The 14,153-nt window shown below is 43.9% G+C and overlaps 1 protein-coding gene across 2 annotated transcripts; it reads left to right on the forward strand.

Moving 5' to 3' along the window:
* The first annotated feature begins 821 nt into the window (after positions 1-821).
* GNPNAT1 (glucosamine-phosphate N-acetyltransferase 1) lies at positions 822-13,812 on the forward strand. Of its 2 annotated transcripts, none has more exons than XM_080993127.1 (6): positions 822-947; positions 6,666-6,862; positions 7,439-7,501; positions 8,556-8,683; positions 8,769-8,830; positions 12,601-13,812. In XM_080993127.1, exons 2-6 carry the CDS (start codon positions 6,691-6,693, stop codon positions 12,746-12,748), a joined length of 573 nt encoding a protein of 190 aa, XP_080849253.1. In that variant the 5' UTR covers positions 822-947; positions 6,666-6,690; the 3' UTR covers positions 12,749-13,812. The 2 variants fall into 2 exon arrangements, with proteins under 2 accessions (XP_080849253.1, XP_080849252.1); XM_080993126.1 differs by lacking the exon at positions 822-947 and adding an exon at positions 1,021-1,205.
* The last annotated feature ends 341 nt before the right edge of the window (positions 13,813-14,153 follow it).

The raw sequence follows: 14,153 nt of genomic DNA on the forward strand, positions 1-14,153 counted from the left end.
CTTAAGATTAATCTCCCAGATATAATGGAAAAAAACTGATTTGAATAAATGAATACAGAATATTTGTCACTTAGGAGAAGTGTTGAAGCTGCAAAGCGATAGAGGGAAGTCAACTAATATAGCAGGGATTCAAACTAGTTTTCCAGAACAGAAAGTGACTGCAAAGAAAGAAAGAAAACAAGGATTACAAATGTAATTTATTTCTGAGACCCTGACTTATGGAATATTCAAATTACTTTTTGTATCAATTTTGAACAATTTTGTGTACTTGACTAATTCTTTTTCCTTTTCCCTTATTTATTATTTTTCCTTTTTTCCTTTTATTTCCTTTTTATATTTTTACCTTTTGTATTTTTTTCTTTTTCTTTTTGAATTATTTGGATGTAATGTTTAATTCATGCCTTCTCTCGGATTCAATAAATAATATAAATAAATAAATAAATAAATAAATAAATAAAAGATACATAGTAACAACAACAACAACAATAATAATAAATAATAGCAATGATAGCAGTAATGGCGATCACAAGAACAACGACGTTTAAATATAACGCGCTTTTGAACCGGACCACGCTAACCCATGGAAAAGCAGTACGCATGCGCGCCCCGGGGCGTTCGGCATTCCATCTTCCCCGCCCCGCTTGCCTTCCTTAAGAGGCAGAGCGCATGCGCACTGGCCAGCCTGGCATTCTTGGGCCCTTGCGGGAGGGAGACGGAGCGAGCGAGTGAGGACGGAGGCGGGGCTAGGCAAGGAGCGCCCTTTCCCGATTGGCTCCTCTTCGGGCCCCGCCCCCTCCCGGCGAGCCGCCACGTCAGTCACAGCTACGCCCGCCGCCGGGATCCTGCGCCTGCGCGCTGGGAGGCGCCTGGCCGCTTCTCCCCTCAGCCGGCGTCTCGCGAGGGGGGGGGGAGAGAAGGCGGGAGCGCGCGGCGCGTGCACGCGGAGGGTAAGTGCGCGGGGGACGTGGGCGCGCGTGGGTGAGGGGGGAGTAAATCAACGGGGGGGGGGCAGGAGACGGAGAGAGCCCCATGGAAGCTACGGAGGGACGAGAGCGCCTCTGAGCATGGGCAGAGCGCCTGCCGACTAGCCGGTCCGCCAGGTGGAAGGGGGCTTCCAGGCGAGCCCAGTTCCTCAAGACTTCTTCCCTTTTGGGCGGCGGATAAAATCTTGCCAGTTGCCTCAAGGATTGCAAGGACCCTGCCAGGTGGGTCCCCCCGTTGCAGGTGTGGCGGTGCCTGCCAGGTAAGCTCTTGGAGGAGGGGGGGGGTTTGTAGCATGGCAGGTGCCATAGCTGTCAACCGACCCTTTTTTTGCTGGAAATTCCCTTATTCCAGCGACGTTTCCTGCTGCTATCCCGTAAGACCATCCCCGGGACAGGTGAGGCTGCCGGTCCCTTATTTTCAAATCTGAAAGTTGACAGCTATGGCAGGTGCCAGTCTGTTGTTGTTGTTTTTTAAATGATATTTATTAATTTTTTAACATTTCCAACACAACACTTCAAACAAAAAAACAAGAAAAAAGAAAAAACAATGCAAATACAATACAAAATCGCTACATGGACTAAAAAAACAAGCAAAAACAGTTTAAAAACACCTCAAACATTTTCAATATCTTATATTTCATTCACTTATTTCCAGCGACCTCCTCCCACCTCCCTTTTTGTATTCCACTTCTATTATTTGTTTCAGCAATTCCTTTCCATCTTACTCTGTTTTCTGTTCTATAATTATCTTAACACATTCTTGCCATACTTTTCCTTTAATTTTCTATTAATCTATCTATACCTAATTCCTTATGACATTTCTGCTAAAGCCATATAATTTCATTCCAACATTTTTCTAACATTCCTTAATTTTACAATATCTCTATAAATGGTCTTTAAACTTTTTCCAATCTTCTTCCACCGACTCTTCACCCTGGTCTCGGATCTTGCCAGCCATTTCCGCCAATTCCATATAGTCCATCAATTTCATCTGCCATTGTCCAACGCTTCAATGTTTTCAAAAAGCAACCATTCTCTCAACCAGCAAAAAGCAGATAGTTCACAGCAAAATTTAAAGGTCTGGCAGGGCAGGTCCTCCTCCTTCTTTGGCATCCATCAATATCTTAAGTTTGACTCGAGGCTTCCTGTGCCAGTCTGGGATCGCAGCCCCCGGGCGGCAGGGCTGTGTGAGCACTTGCCTCTTATTTTTGCACGGGTTTTTTTTTGCAAGATGCTCCCCTGAACCTTCCTTTTTGCTACACTTCCTTTTTGCTTCCTTTTTGCTACACCCGAGTGATCTGTGGCAGAAATGCATATTGGGCGCATAAACTGATTCAGGTACGATCTGCTGTGGAGCTGGATTTGCTGATGCCCAGGTCCAGGTTCCATGGCTAGAAGACTCTCCCGAAATAAATTAAAAAATTGCCCAGTAGCACCTTAGAGACCAACTAAGTTTATTCTGAGTATAAGCTTTTGTGTGTATGCACACTTCTTCAAGAAATACTCTCTGTGTTTCTATATATCTGTATATGAGAGAGTGGCTAAGAGTTTTCAGACTCGGACATGGGAGACCAGGGTGCGAATCCTCCCTTGGCCATGAAGCTCTCCCTGGGCCATTCCCTGCCTCTCAGCCTAACCTACCTCCCAGGGTTGTTGTGGGGATTGAAGAAAGTGTCTGTCTGGCCTCCCAGTTGTCAGAGCTGGCAGGGAAAGAAGCCCGGTCCTACTTGTGGGCTTTTCAGTGGGGCATCTGCTTGGCACCCGTGAGAACGAGATGCTGGACTAGGCAGATCTTTGGCCTAATAGAAGAAGGCTTTTCTTATGTTTGTTCTTATAGAATTGTAGAGTTGGAAGGGACCCAGGGGTCATCTAGTCCAGCCCCCTGCAATGCAGGAATCCTGACCTTAGCCATCCTTGGGGGGGACTCGTACCACCAACTTTCGGGTTAACAGCCAGACATCATTTATTATATTATATTATATATATATATATTATATATACCTCCCGGTATGCCCCACGGAGGACCTCAAGGTCCATAAATAGCAAGACCCTAGAGGTCCCGGGCCCTAAGGAAGTCAGATTAGCCTCAACCAGAGGCAGGGCCTTTTCAACGCTGGCCCCGGCCTGGTGGAACGCTCTGTCTCATGAGACCAGGGCCCTGCAGGATCTGATCTCTTTCCGCAGGGCCTGTAAGAGTTGTTCCGCCTGGCCTTTGGCTTGGAGCCAATTTGATTCCCTCCCCCTCTTTCCTTTTTCCTTTCTCCTTCTGTGATGGAACCCCTATTTGGGGACTTCCCTGGCTTTTTTCTGGCCCACGTAGGACCATCTGGATAGTTGGCCTTGGTGAAGACTTGACGTTTTCATCCCCAAAAAGTTTTTTATTTTAGTTTCTACTGAAATGAGGCTGCATTTTAATGTTTTAATGTCGTATTTTAATCTTGTTTTTAAGTTGTATTTCAATCAATTGTTTTTACCTGGTGTTAGCCGCTCTGAGCCCGGTCGGTCTTGGCTGGGTAGGGCGGGGTATAAATAATAATAATTATTATTATTATTACATTTATATCCCACCTTTCCTTCAAGGAGCACAAGGTGACGCACACAATTCCGTTCAATCGTCACAACCACCCTGCAAAGTAGGCTAAAGTTAAACTAAGAGACAGCAACTGGCCCAAGGTCACGCAGCGAGCTTCATGGCAGGGTAGGGATTTGATCTCCCACACCCTGTTCCAGCACTCTTTAAGCATTTTGCCGCAATGGGTTAGAAGGGAAGATGCCAGCAGCTAGTGAGAGCTGTGGAACATCTACGTCTCTGAAATAAATATCCAGTAAAATGTAATTCTGTCAGCCAAAGAGAATTGAGCTCAAATGACAGGATGGGGTTGCTCCTTTAGGAATGGTGTGCCAAGTCAGACGAGAAGGATAACTGTGAATTCACACCCACTTTTCTACAAATGTACACGGATGCAAAATGTAGCCAGCTATTTCCTTGTTTGCTTTCTTCGCATTATAGCAAACATTGCCTTCATGTCATTCTTTACCCTTAACGGTTGACTCAACTGCAGAACTTATTTCTGTAGGTTGAACAGGGATCCGTATACCTTGCAACATAGGTGTTGCCGTCAAGGAAAGAGGTCTGGCATTGGGAGCTGCTTTAGGTCTGGATTTGGCCAGTGGAATTCTTGACTCTTCCTATGAACAGCAGACACCCCCTTCCAATGACACATCACACACATGAACTTATTTTGTCATACTGTGTACTGCCTTAATAACTCCAGACTGTGAATCAGTTTATAAATTGGTGTTGGTTTTTTTAAAAAAAGTATTTTTAAAAAAGTACTCCTGGTTCCACCAGTGGCTTGTTATATGTTACCAACTGCACTGGCTCCCGGTGGAGTACAGGGTCAGGTTTAAGGTGCTGCTTTTGACCTTTAAAGCCCTATGCGGCCTAGGACCCACATACCTACGGGACCGCCTCTCCTGGTATGTTCCACGGAGGACCTTAAGGTCCACAAATGACAACACCTTGGAGGTCCCAAGTCACAAGGTGGTTAGATTGGTCTCAACTAGGGCCAGGGCCTTTTGAGTACTGGCCCCGACTTGGTGGAACGCTCTCCCACAAGAGACCAGGGCCCTGCGGGACTTGACATCTTTCCGCAGGGCCTGCAAGACAGAGCTGTTCCGCTGGCCTTGGGTTTGGACTCAGTCTGACCCTTATGTTTCCCTCCCCTTATGGTTCTGATCTATAGGCTACTTTTAAAATGAGGCTGCATTTTAAATTGTATTTTAACCCTTATTTTAATAAACTGGTTTTTGTTTGTTTGTTTTCCCCTGTTATGTTTTATTGTAATTTTATTGGTGTTAGCCGCCCTGTGCCCGGCTCTGGCCGGGGAGGGCAGGGTGTGTGTGTATATATATATAAATAATATAAAATTATTATTATTATTATTATTATTATTATTATTTATTAAGATGGGGGAACCTGTGATCAGGTGCCTTTGGACTCCAGCTCCCATCATCCCTTTCACTGTCCATTCTGGCTGGGGCTGATGGGAGTTGGAGTCAACAACACTTGGATGACCACAGGTTCCCTACTTCTGCTATACAGCATGGGAAAGGGACCTTTGAATCCTCGCCTTCACACTTTGCATTCTGTAGATCCCCAACCTGCTGCCCTCCAGATGTTTTGAACTGCAGGTCCCACCAGCCCCAGCCAGCGTGGTCAGCAATGATGGAAGTTTTAGTCTGGATCACCTTATAGATCACGTGTTCAGGGTAGCCAAGAATTGGTGCAGTGAGTTCTACTGGCACTCATTTTGGCTTATGAACATTAGCGTGGGAAAATGATTGTTGGTGTGTACAAGACCCTTCCCTTTTGCCTGCTGATACACAAAAGGGGAAGGATGAAATTGGCTGCCTACTTTCAGTCTTTGCAGAGATGACTGGCTTTAGGCAGACTATAAGAGAAAGCTCAGTCTCTTGGCTAGAATAATGCTAATTTCTTGTAATTTTGTGGTCTGCACAAATTACAGTGTGAATGATAGTAGCCCTTGCTCTGTAAAATGTTTTATAATTTTGTTCCCCTGAGAAAAGAAAGCCCTCCTAACACAACACGGTTATCTCAAAGTTCATATTCTGTGCTTGGTGTGTTTGTTTAACCCCAGATCCTGGTGTATGTTTTAGTTCAAAGAACCTGTCTGATGAAAAAATAAATATTGCTTTAATGTTAACCTTTGTTGCATCAGAGACATCAAGGTAATAGGCTGCTATGCAGTCATGTTCTTATTTATCTTACATTTCAGAAGGGTGGCATTGATATGGAATGTATATTTTAACATCTGAAAGTTTCGGTACAAGTGTCAAATATTTTTAGATGGTATCTTTGAATCACATGCATTATTACGATTTTATGTTTTAGCTGTGAGTTACAGTAAGGAACATGGCTAGTTTAAAAGATACTTGGAAGCGGAGCAACAGCAGCCCCTTGTCAAATTCTTATCTCTCTTGGCGCCTGAAAGGAATAGTTTAAATTATTCCTGTGTTCTAGATTCCATTTTTCTAGCCTTTTTTAACCCGGGGAAAAATTTGTGTATTTGCACTGGCGCTGTGGGTTAAACCACAAAGCCTAGGACTTGCTGATCAGAAGCTTGGCGGTTCGAATCCCCGTGATGGGGTGAGCTCCCGTTGCTTGGTCCCTGCTCCTGCCAACCTAGCAGTTCAAAAGCACCTCAAAGTGCAAGTAGATAAATAGGTACCGCTCTGGCGGGAAGGGAAACGGCGTTTCCGTGCGCCGCTCTGGTTCACCAGAAGCGGCTTAGTCCTGCTGGCCACATGACCCGGAAGGTGTACGCCGCCTCCTTCGGCCAATAAAGCGAGATGAGCGCCGCAACCCCAGAGTCGGCCGCGACTGGACCTAATGGTCAGGGGTCCCTTTACCTTTTACTGGGACAGAAAGCAAGTCAAAATTAGGAGCAGAGGCATAGGCTGCATGGAAAGTTTAGGACAAGAGGAAGGTCAGTTTGGCACTATTTAAGGCTGGTCTAAGGACTGAAACAGCCAACAGCCGGTAGCCACACTGAGTAACTGCATGGGGTTAGAAAGGCAGTAAATAAACTTAAAACGAGCAAGAAATATAGAAACGCTAAACTATTTCCAAATGTGAATCATTGTGTTTTTTAATTCCAGTACGCCAGTTGCAGTCTCAGCTGCCATGATGCCTGCAGCAACAGTAAAGCCTGACACCACGCCATTGTATGACCCTCGCCTCCTTCAGGAACTGGACTGGAGTCAGAATACCGTGACGTTTTCTCCTGCTATTTCTCCTGTGGAACCGGGCAGTGGTTTAGTTTTGCGACCGCTTTGCATTGCCGACATCAACAAAGGTACAGCTCACTTTTCTCTGAACGCCTAAGTCCACTTGAACTCAAAGGCTACGTATGCACATCGTAACCCAGGACTGCATTCAAGGACAATGGCCAGAGCAAACTATTAAGTCTTACACTGGATAGTTTTGTAGAAAATGGATTGTAAGAAGACCAGGACTGTTGGTCTTGGATAGGAGGGGCTTAAAATAATTCCATGTTTATGGAAGACCATCTTACTCGGCTACAAGTGATCGCCAAAGAAAAATAATTCTGAATGTAGAAAGCACTGTCTGCTTTGCTAGGTTTTGTGTGGTTCCTCTCCTCTGCTATTTTGTGTGTGATTTTCCATTTTTTGAGGTGTTTTTATTAACTTTATTCTATGCTGCCCTGATAGCTTTGCTGAAGGGCTGTCTAAAAATCTTGCCCATTTCACTACACTTGAAGAACTGTATTGTAGTGGCTTCTTGGTTCTTGTCTCCCACATCACTCCAGACACTGAATTGTGGACACTACTTGTGGAATCTCTACTTGAATATTGAGTTTTGTGCTTGCCTTGAAAAATACATTTATGCAGACTGTTTCTCTCTCTTGCAGGCTTTTTAAAAGTTTTAGGTCAACTGACTGAAACGGGAAGTGTCAGCCCTGAGCAATTCATCAGTGAGTACCTTGTTGTATTTTGCAGCTTGGAGGAAAGGAACAGGGGGTTTGCTTCAGTGCAGCTGTCTCACCGACCTTGCTTGGCTTCTAAAAGAGATGCCTTGTTGGTAAATCATGAGTTCATGGGTGTGAGGAGTGGTTTAAGTAGCAAAAAAAAGCAGGGGGAACCCAGTCATTGGGCAGCCTATACATTTGACTACATCAACAGTTACACATCACTTGCATTTCCCATAAGAGACCCTCACATTCTATTCACCTGCTTGTCAAGGGTTAGGTGCAGTATATCCTGGCAGATCGTTTTTAGGTGCCAGGCAAAATCATTTCTCTATAACTAGGCCTTTCTTATAACAAAGTTATAACTATAACTTTGGCTGATTGAACATTCTAGGGCCTTTTAAATGTGTTTGTGGGAGGGGAGGTTATTGGTTTGCTTTTGCTTTTGTTTTATTAAGTATTTTGTGTTCTCATTTTGTATTTTTATGTTGTCAACTGCCCTGGGATACAAATTTAGTAAGTAAGTAAGTAAGTAAGTATGTATGTATGTAGTAGTAAGGTAAAGGTAAAGGGACCCCTGACCATTAGGTCCAGTCGTGGCCGACTCTGGGGTTGCGGCGCTCATCTTGCTTTATTGGCCGAGGCTTCCGGGTCATGTGGCCAGCATGACTTAGCCGCTTCTGGTGAACCAGAGCAGCGCACAGAAACGCAGTTTACCTTCCCACCAGAGCGGTACCTATTTATCTACTTGCACTTTGACGTGCTTTCGAATTGCTAAGTTGGCAGGAGCAGGGACCGAGCAACGGGAGCTCACCCCGTTGCGGGGATTCGAACCACCAACCTTCTGATCGGCAAGTCCTAGGCTCTGTGGTTTGACCCACAGCGCCACCCGTGTCCCATGTATGTAGTAGTAGTAGTAGTAGTAGTAATAATAATAATAATAATAATAATAATAATAATAATAATCTGGGTATGCAAACCTGAGCAGAGCTATAGGAAAACCCCATACCAGGGGAATGTAGATCCTCTTACCAAGAATGCTCCTACCTGTATTTTCTAGAAACATTCGAACACATGAAGAGTTCTGGGGACTACTACGTTACAGTAGTGGAAGATACTATTCTAGGAGAGATTGTGGCTACTGCAACTTTAGTCATAGAGCACAAGTTTACTCACTCGTGTGCAAAGGTATGTTGGGTAGTGTGGGAAATACTGTTGCTGTGAATAAGTTCTGGCACTTTCTAGTACTCAGTGGTATTGCCTGTCTTCACAGAGGGGAAGAATAGAAGACGTTGTTGTAAGCGGAGAATGCAGAGGAAAACAACTTGGGAAATTGTAAGTGGCTGTTAATCGTCTGCAGTAGCTTACCAGCCGGGTTGTGGGGAGTGGTGTCAGCTGCCTCTCCTGCTATGCCCCATGGAGAGCCTCAAGGTCCATAAATAGCAACACCCTAGTGGTCCCAGGCCCTAAGGAAGTTAGATTAGCTTAAACCAGAGCCAGGGCCTTTTCAACACTGGCCCCGGCCTTGTGGAACGCTCTGTCTCATGACACCAGGCCCTGCAGGATCTGATCTCTTTCCGCAGGGCCTGTAAGACAGAGTTGTTCCACCTGGCCTTTGGCTTGGAGCCAATTTGATTCCCTCCCCCTCTTTCTTTTTTATTTTCCTTTCTCCTCCTGCGATGAGGCTACATTTTAATATTTCAATATTTTAATGTTGTATTTTAATTTTGTTTTTAAGTTGTATTCATTCAACTTATTTTTATTATTGCTTGTTAGCTGCCCTGAGCCCAGCCTTGGCTGGGGAGGGCGGGGTATAAATAAAAATTATTATTATTATTATTATTATTATTATTATTATTATTACATGCCCCACAAGACCTAAGTGAGCAAGGACCGCCTCTCGCCATATGAACCAACCCAGTCCTTGCAAGCATTCTGGCCTCTCTTTGTGTGCCTCTATGAGAACGGCCCTTTTCCGAGGTGGCTCCCCACTTGTGGAATTCTCTTCCCAGGGAGGCTCACCTGGCGCCTTCATTACGTATTTTTAAGCCCGACAAAAACTTTCCTCTTCTCCCAGGCCTTTGCCGAATTAAGCAAGCTATGGCCTTTTAAACTGTAGGAGGTGTTGTTTGCTTGTTACTACGTTATGCATTTTTTGTTTTTATACTGTAAGCTGCCCTGTGATCCTTAGATGAATGGTGACACAGAAATTTAATAAAAAACAATAGCAATAAAAATCACCAGTGGTGTCTGACGCTCTCCCCCAAACACACATTCTGCAAGGCTAAACTTCTTCTAAAGCAATAAATTGATATTTATATAACACCTTTCAAGCATCCCAAACTAGTCATATTCATTCTTTACAACCATTCTGTAATATGGGGCTGGTATTATCCCTGTATTGCAGGAGTGAGGTTGAGGCAAGTGGCTTTCTGAAGACCACTTAGCTCTCTTACAAGTTCTCTTAACACTTGAATCGGCAATTTTACAGCTCATGCCCTTTGCCCATGGATGGGGACTTTGTGGGTCTCCAAATGATGTTGGACTGATTCACACGAGCCGCGCCCAGCATGACGTATGGTCAGAGTTGATCTGGTGGGCCACAGCTTCATCACCCTGATTTGAGTCTCTTAAGCACTTCCGGAAGTGTGGTGCCGCAGCTGGGAGCGTTGGGCTTATGGGAACATAAAGAGCTATCTTATACAGTCAGATCTTTGGTCTATCCAGTTCAGTATTGTCTGCAGTAAATGGCAGCAGCTATCCAGTGTTTCTTAAGAGATGCCAGGAATTTAACAGGGAACCTTCTAATTGCTGAGCATGCAGCCTAGTAACACTAACCAGATAGCTCCAAATTCACATCCATAAGCACCCCCCCAAGCCCTGTCTCACCTGAAGCCAGTTTATTTGTAACCTACCTTATTAGGTTATTTGGCTAAAACACAGCCCTTGATCTCCTTTGGATGTAAAAGGTAACACCACCCCATCTCCGTTTGGACTCATTGCACTTCTATTCTTTCCAACTGGCATAGTTCTTTGCTTGCCTTTTGGGCATTTAATCTGTACCCAAATTGCAGGACCCTGCCAAGGTATCTACTTCAAACCTCCTTCGAGAGGAATGTCTCCCTAGTTCAGTGGTTCTCAAAGGGTGTGGCAGGAGAGGGAGGCAAGGGTGGCAGGAAGATTCAAATACAATCCAATAAATTTTTAAGCATTTCAGTCTAGTGTAGTATTGGGGGGGGGGGGGGATATACAACCAGAAACAGTATCCACACCTATCTTCAAGAGCATCAGCCATTCTTCTGCAGGTGAAACTCGGAAAATTAGAATATCGTGGAAAAGTTCATTTATTTCAGTAATTCAACTTAAAAGGTGAAACTAATATATGAGATAGACTCATGACATGCAAAGCGAGATATGTCAAGCCTTATAATTGTGATGATCATGGCATACAGCTGATGAAAACCCCAAATTAACCATCTCAGAAAATTAGAATATTAAATGAAATCAGCAAAACAAGGATTGCAAATAGAGAAATATTGGACCTCTGAGAAGTAGAAGAATGCATATATACTCAGTACTTGATTTGGGCCCCTTTTGCATCAATTACTGCCTCAATGCGGCGTGGCATGGATGCTATCAGCCTGTGGCACTGCTGAGGTATTATGGGTTTTCATCAGCTGTACGTCATGATCATCACAATTATAACAAATAAATTAAATAAATAAGTAAATTATAACAAATAAAGGCTTGACATATCTTGCTTTGCATGTCATGAGTCTATCTCACATATTAGTTTCACTTTTTAAGTTGAATTACTGAAATAAATGAACTTTTCCACGATATTCTAATTTTCCGAGTTTCACCTGTACAGTTCCCCATGATATCCTGTTGTGAACAGGGATTTTCAACTCTTGACAAATGTGAACAATCAGAAAAGAGAAAGGCTTGTTTGCTGATAAGATGAGTTTGTTTGAGAGCCAGTGTGGTGTAGTGGTTAAGAGCGGTGGACTTGTAATCTGGTGAACCGGGTTCGCTTCCCCGCTCCTCCACATGCAGCTGCTGGGTGACCTTGGGCTAGTCACACTTCTCTGAAGTCTCTCAGAGTGTTTGTTGTGGGGGAGGAAGGGAAAGGAGAATATTAGCTACTTTGAGACTCCTTCAGGTAGTGATAAAGCGGGATATCAAATCCAAAAACACTCAAATTAGACCTAATACAAATGAGATTACCAGGCAAAAGCAAGCTCACACCTCTCATTGGGTCTGTATACATCCTTAAGGTACATATGTAAGAGGCTCATTTATAATTATATTTTGGGAATTATATTTTGGGAATTCTGGATGTCCCATGATCATATTATAAAGTAGTTGTGTTCTGGGTTATAAACCAAGCACTGCTAGGAGTTGCTTCTTTTTGTTTTCCAATGTATTTATCAATAAAAAAAATTGGTGTGACACAAGCTAATTTTTATTCTGAACATGTGGCCCGGAGAAAAATTTTGAGAACCCCTGCCCTAGTTAAGAGACTCCTTTTGGACTTTCCTTATTCAATCACAATGACATATCTGTTTCATCTTACTGTATACTCTCTCCCTCTGAAATTCTTGTCTCCTTCCACTCATTTCTTGCAGGGTTAGGGTTGGAAAGTGAGGGCTTCCTATTGTTTTCCCTTTGCTGAAAAGTGGCTCCTACTATCCATTTGGGCATAGTGGTGATGGCAGCAGTGCTGATGTGTAGATTCACGGTTGCCTGGTACATGCAGTTTGACGTCCTCTTGCAAGAGTATACCCATACAGTTTGTTTCAGAGTACAGTGGTACCTCTAGTTGCGGACACGATCCATTCCGGGCTGCCATTCGCACCCTGAAAAGTCTGCAACTAGAGCGGCGCTTCTGCGCAACCATGGAGCGCGATAGAGCCCTTCTGTATGTGCGAAGCACACAGAATGCTTCTACGCATGCGCAAAGCATGCAGGATTCTTCTGTGCGCGCGCGACGAAACCCAAAAGTATCCACTTTTGGGTTTGCCGCGTTCGCAAGCAGAAAAGACGCAACGTGAACCTAACGCAACACAAGGTATGACTGTATTAACTCTTCCTCCTCCTTCTAGATTGATGTCAACTCTCACATTGCTAAGTAAGAGACTGAATTGCTACAAAATCACTCTCGAGTGTCAGCCAAAAAATGTTGCTTTCTATGAAAAATTTGGATATTCAGTATCTGAAGAAAACTACATGTATCAAAGATTCTTCAATTAAAGAACTTCCAGCTGTAATCTCATGTAATGGACCGTTGGTGGAGGACTGTCTCTTTTCTCTTTGTCTCTTTTCTCTTTGTGGAAAACAAATGGCTGCAAATGAAATTAACAACTCCAGAGATGGGACAACAAATGCAGTACAGCAGACTTTGATTTAGGTTTCCTTGCTGACAGGAAACGTTTTAGAAGCCATTTCCTACTGTTAATGCTTTTTGCTAGCTGGGATGTGAAAGATTATTGCCAGGTGGGGGTGGAGGTTTTTAACCAAAGGTTATATTTTTACCTGATTCCTTTCTTGCCTTGTATTTTTCTAAGTCTTGTGCTGCTTTGTGTTGCCAATTCAGTGGTGGTTAATGAGGCAGGACTGACTTGTGAGATTTCTAGTCATGTGGGTAGGAGAAGTGCAAGGTCTGTACCAGGCTGTCACTGGTCTTGACGTTAGTATGCCTCAGATCTTCATGGGCACCAGAAGAGCCCTGAAATGACTGATTTGTCGAGCAGCGGCCTGAGCGGTTCTATTAATCCTCTAGCAGTCACAATTGGTAAAAATTATTGCTTACACAAAGAACCTGCATTTCTAAAATATTGTATTCTTATCTCTTGTAGCTGTGAAAAGACTGTGGGGCCAAGGGGCCCTCTTTTCCAGCATGGGCTATATCACATGTATGCTTTGCAAAAGCAATCTTCTGCCATGCTAACCCACTCAGCAGATGTTCCAGATCCCAAATCCACATCTCAGAGGCTCCCCCATGCTTTGGGGCTTTAGATAAAGCCACGTAGCACTTCTTGCCATGAGTCGCCAATAACGGTACAACTTTCCTCCCACCATTTCAGCTTGAAGGGGGCAGTCTTGGGCATTACAAGCAAATGAAGGGCACTGCAGAAAATTTTTGTAGTCGAGTAAATAGCTTTATAAAATATTACTGAGGGCTACTGTAAGCGGATTTCATGCATTTTGTGGTATTCTAAAAACTTTATTGGGGGGTGACTAAAGTTTATTTATTCAGTTTTTTTAAAAAGCACTGTTAAGACATAAATAAATGAAGGCTGTTAAAATCTTTTGAATTATGGTCTTCCTTCTTCATTGGTCTAGATGTGCTCTAGTTGGACTGCTGTTTTACTTGGGTAATTTGAGAAGTGTTAGCGGAGTTCATCCACGTGGGACAATTGAATACTGTTGGATGGAGAACATGTTTGAAGTTAAGTGGACCATAACCTGTGGAGGGGGGCTAATCCACAACTTAAAGTTCTAAATGAGATTGCCGATTCCATTGGCCTTTAAACTATAGCCAGGAAAAGGCACGAGAGCCTCCCAGAGCCTGGTAAGCAAGGCGAAAAGCTTAAAAGCACTCTGCCTTTCATAGGGAGCAAGGCCTGCTTGGTGCACCAGCTCCAGAACAGTAGGG

The sequence above is a fragment of the Podarcis pityusensis genome, assembly GCF_964106645.2.
Source record: "Podarcis pityusensis genome assembly, chromosome: 1".
Taxonomy (NCBI): Eukaryota; Metazoa; Chordata; class Lepidosauria; order Squamata; family Lacertidae; genus Podarcis; species Podarcis pityusensis.